Below are 13,615 nucleotides of genomic sequence, written 5' to 3'. Positions count from 1 at the left end.
TATTAAATGCCTCTTTTAGGCTAACCACCGTGCTAAATGCTGGAAATACAAAAACAAAAATAAAATAGTCTTTACCCTCAAGAGGGTTGGGGGTGTAGGGAGAGAACATGTATACTAATAAGTAAATACATACATATACACACACACACACACACACACACACAAATATATATAAAGTATAAAGGATCTTGGCATTAGGAAAGAGAACATTAATAATGGAGGGGATTAGGGAAGCTTAATATAATAAAATAGAGCATGTGAACATATGAAATATGGAAGCCTTAAAGTAAAAGATGACGTTTTCTGTATCATTGACCTCTTTGGCAGTTTAGTAAAGTCTGTGGATCCCATCTCAGAGTAATGCTTTTAAGTAATAGAAGAAAATGCCAAGTTACAGCTGAACTTTAAGTGAAAATAGCTGTTTTCTTTCCCATCCAAATTCATAGCCTCCCCCCCCAAAAAAAATCTTTCTCTGGACCTATTGGAGATCTATAGACCGCAGCTCTATAATGACTTTAGGACCTTTGCCACTAAGGGGTTTGGTGTGGAGTGTGTATCCTAAAGGAAACTAGGTGTTCTGTGAACTGGAGGTGAGGGAAAACATTCCAGACGTGGGAGACAAGGCTATTCAAGGGCATAGTCAGGTGATTGAATGTTCTGAAAGAAAAAGATCAAGCAGTCCAGTTTAGCTTGAATGAGGAGTAACTAAGAGACAGATATTTATTAAGGCCTTTTATGTGCTGGGCAATGTTCTAGGCATTAAGGATACAAAGACAAAAAAGAAAACATCTCTGACCTCAAGTAACTTAACATTGTATGAAGGAAGATATCATGTAATTGGTGGTGGTGGTGGTGTTGAAATAAGAACAGTCTCATATAGTAGATGGCCCTTGAGTTGAGCTTTGAAGGACTTTGAATAGTGATTCTAAGTGGTGAAGATTAGAAATGGGTGCATTGCAATGATGGGGAATAGCCAATGAAAAGATATGGAGGTGGAAGAAAGTGTATCATATGTCAGAAACATCAAGATGGGCAGTATGGCTGGACCATAGAATTTCATTGTTGAAAGTGACTAAAGTAGCCATCTAATCCAGTCCATATATGGAAAGAATACTATTATAACATAATTATTGAGATATTATATAGCAACTATTTAAAGACCTCTAATGAAAAGGAACCTCTCAAGATCATCCATTCTACTTTTAGATGATATGTTAGGAATTTTTCCTCAAATCTAGTTTAAATTTGCCTCTTTCAGTTTTCATCATTACTCCTTGTTTGTCCTCTGGAACCAAATAGAACAATTTTAACCTCTCCTTAATATGACTGAACTTGAAATACTTAAACACAGTTATTATATCTTCTTTGAGTATTTTCTTCTCCAGGCCAAATAAATATTCCTTGTTTTATCAGCTGATCCTTATATGATATGGATTCAAGACCTTTCATCCAGGTTGTCTTCCTGTGCATACAGTTCATCTTTATCACTATTCCTCTTAAATTGTAATGCAAAGAAGTCCTCCTGATTAAGTCTCGCCAGAGAAGAGTAAAGGAGACCATCATGTCCCTATTCTTGGAAGCTGTGCACCTTAATGCAACCTAAAATTACATTACATATTTTTTGGCTACCAAATCACACTTCTAACCAATATTGAATTTATGGTTCACTAATACCCTTAAATCTCTTTCAAAACATCTACTGTCTCAACTGTTCCACCAATCTTGTACTGGTAAATTTTACTTTTTGTACCCAAATGAAAGGCTTTACATTTATCCCTGTTGAATTTAATCCTGTTAAATTCAGCCCAGTGCTCTAAGCCTGTCAAGATCTTTTTTGTTTCTATCACTTGGTGTGTTAGTCATCCCTCACAGGTTTGTGTCATCTGCCAGTTTGATGAGCATAAAATCTATCCCTTTATCTCAGTCATTTGAAAAAAAAAGTTTAACAGGAGATAACCAAACAGGTTCCTTTGATACTGCACTGGAGACCTCCTTCCAGGATAACATTGTTGAGTGTATCTGTTCAGCTGGTTCTGAAACCATACAGTCAGACAATTCTATAGTCCACATACTGCTGTCTTCTCCAAAAATTAGTATGGGGTACTTCTTTAAAAGCTTTGCTAAAATCTAAGTAAATCATGCCCATTGCATTTCCTTCATCTACTAGTTATTACACTGTCACTGTAGGTGGCTATTAGGCTAACACTGTAAAGTGTGAGGATCAAATGAAATAATATTTGGTTAGGAAAAAAAGATACTTAGCACAATGACTGGCACATAGTGGCCCTATATAAATGCTTATTCTCTTCCCTTTCCTTCTATAGTAGTATACATGTCAAAAAGGGAAAAGGACTTTAAATACCAAACTGAGGAGTTTGTATTTTATTCTGTAGACAGTAGGGAGCCCCTCAAGGTTCTTGAAACAGGGGATTTTATTAGTCCTTTATTTTAGCAATATTATAGTGGTAGGTTTATTTTATTTAATTATAACAATAAAGTCTCTATACTCAATCTTATTTTATGTGGTTATCTGCTTATAGATTAAAAACATATTTTTATTAATTTATTTTGATTTATCAACAATCACTTCCATAAGCTTTTGAGTTTTAAATTTTTCTCCCCCTTCCTCCCTCTCGCACCATGATGGCTCACAATCTGATAGAGACTACATATATATATTCCTATTAAACATAATTTCACATTAGTGATGTTGTAAGGAAGAATTAGAACCAATAGGAGGAATCATCAGAAAGAGGAAACAAAACAAAACAGGTGAAAAAAACAGCAAATAATATGCTTCGATCTGCATTCCAATTCCGTAGTTCTTTCTTTGGATGTGGATGGCATTTTCCATTATGAGACCTTTGGAGATGTCTTAGATCCTTGCATTGCTGAGAAGGGCTAAGTCTATCAATGTTAGTCATTGCAGGACGTGACTTTTGCTGTGTATGATTTTCTCCTGGTTCTGCTCACTTCACTCAGCATCAGTCCATACAAGTCTTTCTAGGTTTTTCTGAAGTCTGCCTGCTCATCATTTCTTATAGCACAATAGTATTCCATTACATTGATATACCCCAACTTGTTCAGCCATTCCCCAACTGATGGACATTCCCTCAATTTCCAATTCTTGGCCACAACAAAAAGAGTTGCTATAGTTTTGTACATGTGGGTCCTTTTCCCACTTGTATGATCTCTTTGGAGCAGCTCTAGAAGTACTGTTGCTGGGTCAAAGGGTATGCACATTTTTATAGCTCTTTGGGCATAGTTCCAAATTGCTCTCCAAAATGATTGGATCATTTCACAGCTCTACCAACAGCGCGGTAGTGTTCCAATTTTCCCACATCTTCTCCAACATTTATCATTTTCCTGTTTTGTCATATTGGCCAATCAGATAGATGTGATGTGGTACCTCAGAATTGTTTTGCTTTGCATTTCTCTAATCAATAGTGATTTAGAGCATTTTTTCATATGACTGTAGATGGTTTTAATTTCTTCATTTGAGAACTGTCTGTTCATATCCTTTGACCACTTATTAATTGGGGAATGACTTGTATTCTTATAAATTTGACTTAATTCTCTATATATTTTAGAAATGAGGCCCTTATCAGAGAGACTGGTTGTAAAAATTCTTTCCCAATTTTCTACTTTCCTTCTAATCTTAGTTGCATTGGTTTTGTTTGTGCAAAAACTTTTCAATTTAATGTAATCAAAAGTATCAATTTTGCATTTCATAATGTTGTCTATCTCCTGTTTGGTTATGAATTCTTCTGTTCTCCATAAATGTGATAGGTAGACTATTCCTTGCTCTCCCAGTTTGATTATAGTATCAGCCTTTATATGTAAATCATCAACACATTTTGACTTTATTTTGGTATATGGTGTAAGATTTTGGTTTGTGCCTAGTTTCTGCCATACTCTTTTCCAATTTTCCCAGCAGTTTTTGTCAAATAGTAAGTTCTTATCCCAGAAGCTGGGGTCTTTGGGTTTATGAAATAGTAGATTACTATAGTCATTGACTACTATGTCTTGCATACCTAACCTGTTCCACTGATCCACCACTCTGTGTCTTAGCCAGTACCAAGTAGTTTGGATGATTGTTGCTTTATAATACAATTTAAGATCTGGAACAGCTGGAACCTTCCCCTGCATTTCTTTTCATCAGTTTTCTTGGTATTCTTGGGCTTTTGTTATTCTAAATGAATCTTGTTATTATTTTTTCTAGCTCTATAAAAATAATTTTTGGTAGTTTGATTCGTATGGCACTGAATAAGTAAATTAACTTAGGTAGAATCGTCTTTTTTATTATATTAGCTTGGCCTACCCATGAGCAACTGACATTTTTCCAATTATTTAGATAATTAAAAATGTTAAAAGGAATATTTGTATCCATGGAGATGGAAAGATTCAGTCTGAGAAGTGTTATGAAGGAATGTCATTATCTATCAAAGGTAAAGGAAATGCATATTCACAAATTAATGAATAAATGATTAGTAGGAAAAATAAGGTAAATTTAAGAAAATATAGCGTCATAGAACTCAGTAAAGTTGAGTTTTAGAAAGGAGAAGGTGGTTTTACAATCATAGAATTAAAAGGAATTTTAGAGATAATCTAGTCAATCTTCTACCTCCTTCCCAATTTAATAGGTGAGGAAACTGAGGTCCATAAAAGTTAGTAGACTTCTCCGCAGTTAAACAATAAATAAGTAGCAGAGCAAACACTTGAGCACAATTTCTTGACTCCCGACCCACCAAATTATACTGCAGCCACTGTAGAATTAAATGCAACACAGTTAAATGCTGATAAAAATCACTGGATTTGGCCACCATCTTTGGAGACCTTAGAAGGACTACTTTGAATACTGGACAGGGAGAAAAGCTAAGATTACCAGGTTATTGGAGAAATTGGTTATGAGCAATTAGAATTGGTTACCGGTAACCACTTACTTGAGAAATTTAATTTTGTTAGAAGTAGCAAGGTGTTAAGTAGATTTTTTTTTAATGCAGAAATTGTTAGAGAGGTAAAGGAAACAGTAGATGAGCCAAAGCAGGGGGATGGGGGGAATCCCCTATTGCTTATAGAATAAAATACACACTCCTTAACCTGGCTCTTGAGGATTTCTATAATCAAGATTCATTTCACAACCTTAGTTTTTTTTACTGCCTTAATTCACATTATTCTCCTTAATATCCTTTACATTCTAGTCGAAAGCTACTTTGTATTGTAGTTAGTCAGTAAATATTTGTTAAGCACCTATTCTGTGCCAGGCATTGTGCTAAGCTCTTGGGGATACCAAGAAAGGCAAAAAGCAATCCCTACCCACAAGGAGCTCCCTGTCTAATAGAGGAAGCAACAAGCAAACAACTATGTAAAAACAAGTTAGGTCCCAGATAAATTGGAAATAACCAATAGAGGGAAGACCATAGAATTAAGATGATCAGGCAAAGCTTCTTATAAATGATGGAATTTTAACAGGGATTTGAAGGAAGTCAGGGAAGCCAGGAGGCAGAGATAAGGACTGAGAGTATTCCAGGTATGAAGAACAGCTAGTGAAAATGCCTGGAATTCTGCTTAATTCTGTACTTGTTCCCTCCAATATATCCAAATATCTTTGAGCACAAGCAGGGATTGTATCATTTTTCATGTTTGTATCTCCAGTGCGTGGCACAGAGTAGCAACATCATAAATGTTTGCATAAAATATGTTAGAAGAGAAAGAATTGAGTATGCAAAACCCAAGTTTCTCATGATACAGGAAAGGGAAGGATATAGAGCATGAATAAATGCTTATTGAATTGAATAGCTGAAGTGTTTAATTTTAGAAAAGAAAGAAGGCATCTCCTTTGTCACTGTGTGGAAGGATGAAAGGATAGTTGCATGAGCAAGGTTATGTGTAGAAGCTGGAAAGGAAGATACTCATGTCAAATGGCCTTATTTCAGTAAAAGTATGATGGAGTAAAGTATCAGTAGTTAAATGTTAAAGAGCAGCTACCAAAGGCTACTTCATTTCTTTTTATTTAAGGATGCAAATGAAGATCCTGGAGAAGATGTGGCTCTCCTTTCGGTCAGTTTTGAGGACACAGAAGCTACTCAGGTGTTTCCAAAATTATACCTGTCACCACGCATTGAACAGTAAGTACCAGTGCATTTGACTGTTAATGCCTTCTTATTGTTATTCTGAAGATAGCATTATTGAAGTCTTTTTTACTTGTATTGCTTTAGATGAACTATTAAATTATCCTTTATAATTGATGCGTTTTTGCTTGAAAATGAAGTGTATTGGGAGTTTGAAGTAGACAGAAATCGAGTTCAAAGTTGCAGTGATAGTTTGGTAAATCTTGTAGGTGGGTAATTTGAGATCCAGTTTAGTGCCTTTAGTTGAATAGTTTGACAGGCATACTGTCTTTATAGAGAAGGATTGGTGGAATGCAAAAATTATAATAGTCTCAACATTATGCTGGGCAGCTGGGTGGCACAGTGGATAGAGTGCTGGGCGTGGAGTCAGGAAGATTCTTCTTCCTGAGTTCAAATCCAGCATCCAACACTAGCTCTGGACCCTGGGCAGGTCACTTAACCCTGTTTGCTTCTCTAACCATTTGCCTCCACTGTAGGCCCTCTTTTTTCCCTATATCATCCATGACTTGTGTGGTGGTGTTGTTCCAATTGTTCTTCAGTCATATCTGACTCTGTCACCCCATTTGGGATCTTCTTGGCAAAGATACTGGAGTGGTTTGCCATTTCTTTCTCCAGTTCATTTTACAGATGAGGAAACTGAGACAAACAGGGTGAAGTGACTTGTCCAGGGTCACACAGCTAGTAAGTGTCTGAGGTCAGATTTGAACTCAGGAAGATGAGTGTTCCTGACTCCATACCTGGCACTCTATCCATTGCACCACCTGGCTGCCCTTTACTTGCCCTCATACTCCTTATGATCTGGTCACTTGACACTCTCCTTCTTATCAGTAATTTTCCTAATGTATATAGCACTCAGAACTAAACACAGTACTCCATTTCTTTTCTTTTCTTTTTTATTTGGCATCTTTGTTTTTCTTTTTTTATATATTTTATTACATGTTAAAAGTTTTTTAACTTTTTTTTTGAGTCTTGATTTCCAGATTCTATCCCTCTCTTACTACTACCCTTTCCTGCCTCCCTGATACAGTAAGCAGTCAGATATAGGTTATTCACGTGCAATTATGTAAAACATTTCCATATTACTCATTTTGTCCAAGAAGACAAAAAAAAAACAATGAAAGAAAGTGAAAAATAGCATGTTTCAGTTTGTATTCAGACAATATCAATTCTTTCTCTGAAGATGGATAACATGCTTCACCATGAATCCTTTAGGATTATCTTGGATCATAGTATTGCTGAGAAAAGCTAAGTCATTCACCATTCTTCATTGTACAATATTGCTGTTACTGTGTACAACATTCTTCTGGTTCTGCTTACTTCATTTTGAATCAGTTCATGTAAGTCTTTCCTGCTTGCCATTTCCTATAGCTTATATATTCCATCACAATCATATACTATAATTTATTCAGCCATTTCTTAGTTGATGGGTATCCCCTCAATTTCCAATTCTTAGCCACCACAAAAAGAGCTGCTGTAAATATTTTTGTATTAATAGGTCATTTGCCCTTTTTTTCAGATCTCTTTGGGATATAGAACTAGCAGCGGTATTGCTGGATCAGTGGGTATTCTAGCCCTTTGGGCATAGTTCCAAATTCCTCTCCAGAATGGTTGGATCACTTCACAACTCCACCAACAGTGTATTAGTGTCCCAGTTTTCCTATATCCCCTCCAACATTTATAATTTTCCACTTTTGTCATATTAGCCAGTCTGGTAGGTATGAGGTGGTACCTCAGAGTTGTTTTAATTTGCAATTCTCTCCATTTCTTTTCTGATGAGAGCAGAGTAAATACAGCAAAACTATGACTAGTGAGAATGCCTCTCGTAATGCAGCCTAAGATTGCATAAGTTTTTTTTGTTTCTGTGTTCCACTGTTAATTCATATTGAGATTATAGTTCACAAAAATGCCCTGATCTTTTCAGACAAACTATAATCTCACAATGCTTCCTCCGGCTTGTATTTATGAAGTAAATTTTTTGAAGCCAGTTGTGAGATATATATTTATCCTTGTTGAATTTCATCTTATTAGATTAAACCCAATGTTCTAGCCTTTCAAGATCTTTTTAGACCATGATTACATCATCCAACACAGTCTTTTTTCCCTTCCTTATGTCATCTGCATATTTGATAACTATCTGTGCCTTTAAGTCATTGATAAAAATGTTAATAGTACAAGACCAAGGACAGATTCTTGAAACACTCCACTTGAGACTTTCTTTTACTTTGACCCATTAATGGTTATTCTTTGGTTTACCAATTCAAAAATTTACAAATATACCTAAATATACTATTGCCTTATGATGTGGCTGCTGCAGTGGTGAGCATGAGACCAGCTCAATACTCTTAACCCGGAGGCGCATTGATGAGGCGGGAGACAGCAAGATGGCAGAAGCTCCGTTTATTAAGTGCTTGTAGCTTTCTTTTATTTCCCTAGTAATACATGATCAAAGCATGATCTCCACATGATAGCCAATCACCAAGTCTGCTGGACACATGCAGCCCTCGTGTCAGGGGTTTGAGTAGGACTTTTCTCCCAATGAGAGGAGAGCCAAGCGAACCGTGGGAGCTGCGTGTCAGCAAAGGAGAGGTCTTGTGAGACTTCCTTGTTTTTGCCACGCAACAGGTTGTGACCCTCAGCTTCTGCCAAGAGAAGCTAGAACTCCCATGGGAAAATTCTCCCAACAGCCATACCTGTGTCTCAACACCTTAATCATAAGAATAACATGAGAAACTTTATCAGATATTTTGCTGAAATCTAGACAAACAAGTGCTACCATATTTCATTATTCTATCAGCCTGTTAACACTTTTCAAAAAAGAAATGAGATTTGTCTGGAATGGCTTGTTTTTGATGAAGCTGTGGTGGGTTTTGGTTATCACTGCTTCCCTTTTTCAATTTTTATAAGGTAACCCTTTAATAATACCTTCTTGAATCTTACCTGGAATTGAAGTCAAGCTGCCTGACCTGTAGTTTACAGATTCAGTATTCCCTTTTTTGGAAATTGGGACATTAACATACTTTTGAGCACTATGGCTCCTCTTCCATTTTTTTGTAATCCTTCATTGATGTTTTACATTGCAGCAGTAATCACCTTTAGCAGTAATTTTTGACTTCAGCATGTCACTCTTCTGGGTCTGGCAATTTGAACTTTGTTCTCTCCCTCCTTTCAAATGTAAGCTACTTGCAAGTAGGAATTGTTTCATTTATTATATTTGTATCACTACTGCTTAGCATAATGCCTGGTACATAATAGGTCCTTCGTAAATGTTTGTTGATTGATTCTTTTCAAAAGATTGTTCACCTTAACAGGAAAAAGAAGTAGGAACAGAGTTTAGTAGTTATGCCAGCTCTCTGTCATCATATCCACCCTGATACCATACCATACCTGATCCTTTTCTTTTCCCTAGTTCAGCTAGAGAAATCTTTTATTTGTAATTCTTGGCATTTCTTGTCAGCTTCAGCAGCAGTCATTGAAACTATCTGTTTTGGGTTAAATAATAAAGAGATAGATCAATTGAACTGACTAGAAAAGGCAGATTCAGAAACCTAGACTCAAAAAACCAATATTTGTTAAAGTGAAAAACATAAGTTACCCAGAGGAAAACTCCCAAATTGGGTGGGGGGTGAGGGGGACTGCTGGAAAAATTGGAAAGCTATCTGATAGAGATTAGGTTTAGATCAAATTAGGATTAGATCATCTTAAACAACATTCCACAATATATTCTAAATAGGTATACAACTTTAATGTTAAAAATCACACTTTAAGAAAATTAGAAACATCATATAGCCCTCACAGCTATGGGTAAGAGATAATTCTTTTTTTTTTTTTTAAGGCAATTGGGATTAATTGACTTGCCCAGAGTCACACAGCTAGTAAGTGTCAAGTGTTTGGTCTGAGGCCGGATTTGAACTCAGGTCCTCCTGACTTCAGGGCTGGTGCTCTATCCACTGCACCCCCTAGCTGCCCCTAGTAAGGGATAATTCTTAAAGAAGACATAGAGGTAATTATAAAAGAGAAAACAGATAACTTTAATTATTTGAAACTGAAAAATTGTACAGACAATATTGATGCATCTAGGAGAAGAATAGAAGTGGTCAAATGGGAAAAGATCTTTGTATCAAATTTCTCTGGCAAGAGTTTGATATCCAAGGTTTGTATTTATATTTGTATAAATTCCTTTATTTTTTTTGTGTTTGCAGTTTTGTTTGCATATAATTGTACATAATATGGCCTGGTTATTCTTTTTATTCTGGTTTTGCTGTAATTTCACCTCACTTATTTGCTTTTCCATTAATTTAATTTTTCTGCTCTTTTTTAGTCAGAATAGCTAAGGACTTATCAATTTTATTGGTCTTTTCAAAAACTTAGATTTTAATTAATTAACTAATTAATCGATTTGATTTTTGGTGAGGCATTCGGGGTTAAGTGACTTGCCCAGGGTTACACAGCTAGTAAGTGTCAAGTGTCTGAGACCGGATTTGAACTCAGGTCCTCTTGACTCTAAGGCCAGAGCTCTATACACTGTACCACCTAGCTGCCCCAGATTTTAATTTTTTTGGTCGTTCTTATGACTTTTTTGGTTTCCAACTTATCTATTTCTCCCCTGATTTTTAATATTTCCTCTTTTGTGCTAATTTTAGGTTTATTTGTTTATTTTCTAATTTTTTAAAATGTATATTCAATTCATTAATCTATTTTTCAGTTTTTTATTTAATTGTGTAATTATATAATACAATTTTTTAAACAAGGATATGATTTTACACTTGAGGACTGCTTTAGCTGCATGCTAGAAATTTTGGTATGTTCTTTCCTCATTTTATTTTGCATAGTTGTTATTGTTTCTATGATTTGTTCTTTTATCTACTCATTATTTAGGATTTCATGGTTAAGTCTTCATTTGGGTCTGTATTTTTTGTTTGTGGTCTCTGAACCAATTTCTCTTTCTTGCATTATGGTCTGTAAAGAATATATTGATCATGTCTCTCTCTTACATTTGTTTGTAATATCTCTGTACCTTAGTATATGGTCAATTTTAGTAAAAGTTCCCTATGTTGCAAAGAAATACACACACACACACATACACACACACAGGTTTTGTTGCTGTCCCATTTAGAAGATCCCATAAGTTTTTTAAATTCATTTTCTTCAGAAATTTGCCCAGTTACATATTTTACCTTTTAGTTACCTTTCTGGAAAGATGGAGGGGTAACTGGAGTATCAAGGTGGGTTTTGATGTCAGTCTGTGTTGAGTTCTTGGGTCTACTAGTGTAGCCATGCTTCCAGTAGTAAGCTTTAGAGCATCCATAGAAGGACATCCAAATTGTTGAAGGCCAGAGTTCATTTTGTGTAAAAATCCATCCATGGAACTGGGGATATTTAGCCTGAAAAAGAGAAGATTTACAAGAGCAAATGTTCTTAACTTTTGTTTAACAGTCTGGTGAAGCTTATTTACATCTCACAATAATTATCTTAAATAATTGAAGAAAATTCTAATTTTCAGCTGAAAGTTAATGAAAATAAAGATATAATTTTTCCTTTCCAAGTTCACAGACCCTCATAAAGTCTATCCATAGATTGTACATGTCTTTTGTAACCCACGTTAAGATCACCTTTCTTAGTGGCTTCATGGCTTTCTTTAAGTATTTGAAGGATTGCCACATGGAGAAAGGGAGATGACAATTGTGCTGCTTAACTTCAGAGGGTAGAACTAATAGGCTTAGTTCAAAGTTGCAACAGTAAGAGTTTAAGCTTGACGTAAGGAAAATTTTCCTAATAATTAGACTTATCAGAAAATAGAAGCAGCTGCCTCAGTAGGCACTTGGTTTACTTTCACTGAAAATCTTTAAATAAAGGCTGAATGAATGAATAACTGTATGAAAAGGACCTACTAAGTACAAAGCACTTTTACAAGTTTTAGGGATCCAAACGGAAAATCAAGATAGTATTTATTCTGAGGAAAGTAATTTGTGGAGACAACTTATATGGGAGATTTTAGTTGCAATTCAGATGGAAAGACTTATCCATTGGATAGAGCGACAAGCATCGGCATCTTCTTTATTGTCATTTCCATTGATTAAACCTAATGATTTTCTTATGTTGAATCATTTGACAGTGTGAGGGGTTTATTTTCTGAGTGGTCAATAGCTATGGCTGCTGAGGAGTTAGGGGCTGTAGCACCTGCAGAGGCAATTGCTAGCTGGCATCTACACAAGAGTTGCCCCCTGGCCCATGGGTGCAGGACTGGGCTTGAAGGTTAGTGTCCTATTTGATATTTCTGGGCCTCTTGGGTTCAGACTTCTTGTTTGCCTCTATCGCCATTTGCAAGTGGTAAGGGACAGGGAGGGGTAGGGTAGGGTTAAAGTAGTGATTGTTTAAATCTAGAGCATACTGCCTTCTGTCTATCCTTCAGGAAACCTTGCTGCTTCAGCTAGGCCAGAGTGCCTGTTCAGTTGGTAGAAATTCATTGGCGCTTAGTGTTTGGCAGTAGGAATGGTTAGTGGGTCCCTTCTTTATAAGGGTTACTCACCTGGATGATGATTTCAGGGACTGTGCTGAAACTAAGATCAGTTTCTGTGGGGCTCTGCAGTTTCTGGAGTTCTTACACATAGCTGCCCACCTGTGGCAGTTGGTCAATACTTTGTGACCACTTTATGTTATAGAAAGAGGTTATTTCTTCTGTAGGAATTGGCCTAGATCAGAGGTGTCAAATTCCCAGTTGCGGCTGTGTATGGGGAACCAGATTAAAATGTAATTGGGAAATGTTTAACAAAATAAATAAAAATACATACAATGTAGTGAATGTTAATTTGTGTTTTTCTAAGTCAATATGTGGCCCACAGGAATCTGTTTCTGTTTGAATTTAATACCACTGATGTAGATGGTCACTGAGGTCTCTTCCAGCTCTTAAATTCTGTCTGATTTTGTAAGAGTCAAGTCAGCAAACATTTATAAAGAGCCTGCTGTATGCCAGCCACTGTGCTTTACAATAACCATATATGGTAGGTATTCAGGGGTGTGTTAGAACTAGATTAGACCAGCTTGTTAAATTTCCAGTGTGAGCATTTAAACCTTGGGAATTGGCAAATACTAGAAATCAAGACTTGATTTATTGTTTTGTTGATTGTCTAGATTTAAGACAGTGATAGTGGAAATGTTAATAATGCCGATTAAATTTAAAGTGTGGCATGCATACATTTTTCCCTGGGAAAGTTGGTTTTTAGACATTTACCATCATACCACTGTTTATATTATTGTTTTTGCTATGAAGACTGAAGTGTAGAGAAATGAAATGGCTTGCCCATGGTCACAGAGATTGTGGCAGAGTCAGGATTTGAACACAGATCTTCAGACTCCAAGTCCTGTGCTTTTCTCCGTACACCTTGTTGCTTCATATAGTCTTATTTTCTTCAACCAATATTTGTATGATAGAGTTTTGAGCCTCCTCGTTATTCTGGCTGTGCTCCTTTGGACAAACTCTATCTTGT

At 36.1% G+C, this 13,615-nt stretch overlaps 1 protein-coding gene across 2 annotated transcripts in view; it reads left to right on the top strand.

Moving 5' to 3' along the window:
* The window catches only part of BABAM2 (BRISC and BRCA1 A complex member 2), a 583,899-nt gene that overhangs the window by 301,346 nt on the left and 268,938 nt on the right, over nt 1-13,615 (top strand). For both annotated transcript variants that reach the window (XM_027850454.1, XM_027850455.1), the window contains exon 7: nt 6,019-6,128. In XM_027850454.1, coding sequence (XP_027706255.1) covers nt 6,019-6,128 — 110 coding nt within the window. The remainder of the gene's footprint in view (nt 1-6,018; nt 6,129-13,615) is intronic.

This window comes from Vombatus ursinus, unplaced genomic scaffold (assembly GCF_900497805.2).
Source record: "Vombatus ursinus unplaced genomic scaffold, bare-nosed wombat genome assembly UNPS02009062.1, whole genome shotgun sequence".
Classification (NCBI taxonomy): domain Eukaryota; kingdom Metazoa; phylum Chordata; class Mammalia; order Diprotodontia; family Vombatidae; genus Vombatus; species Vombatus ursinus.
The sequence above is the reverse complement of the archived record's forward strand: the minus strand, read 5'-3'. Positions and strand labels throughout refer to the sequence as shown.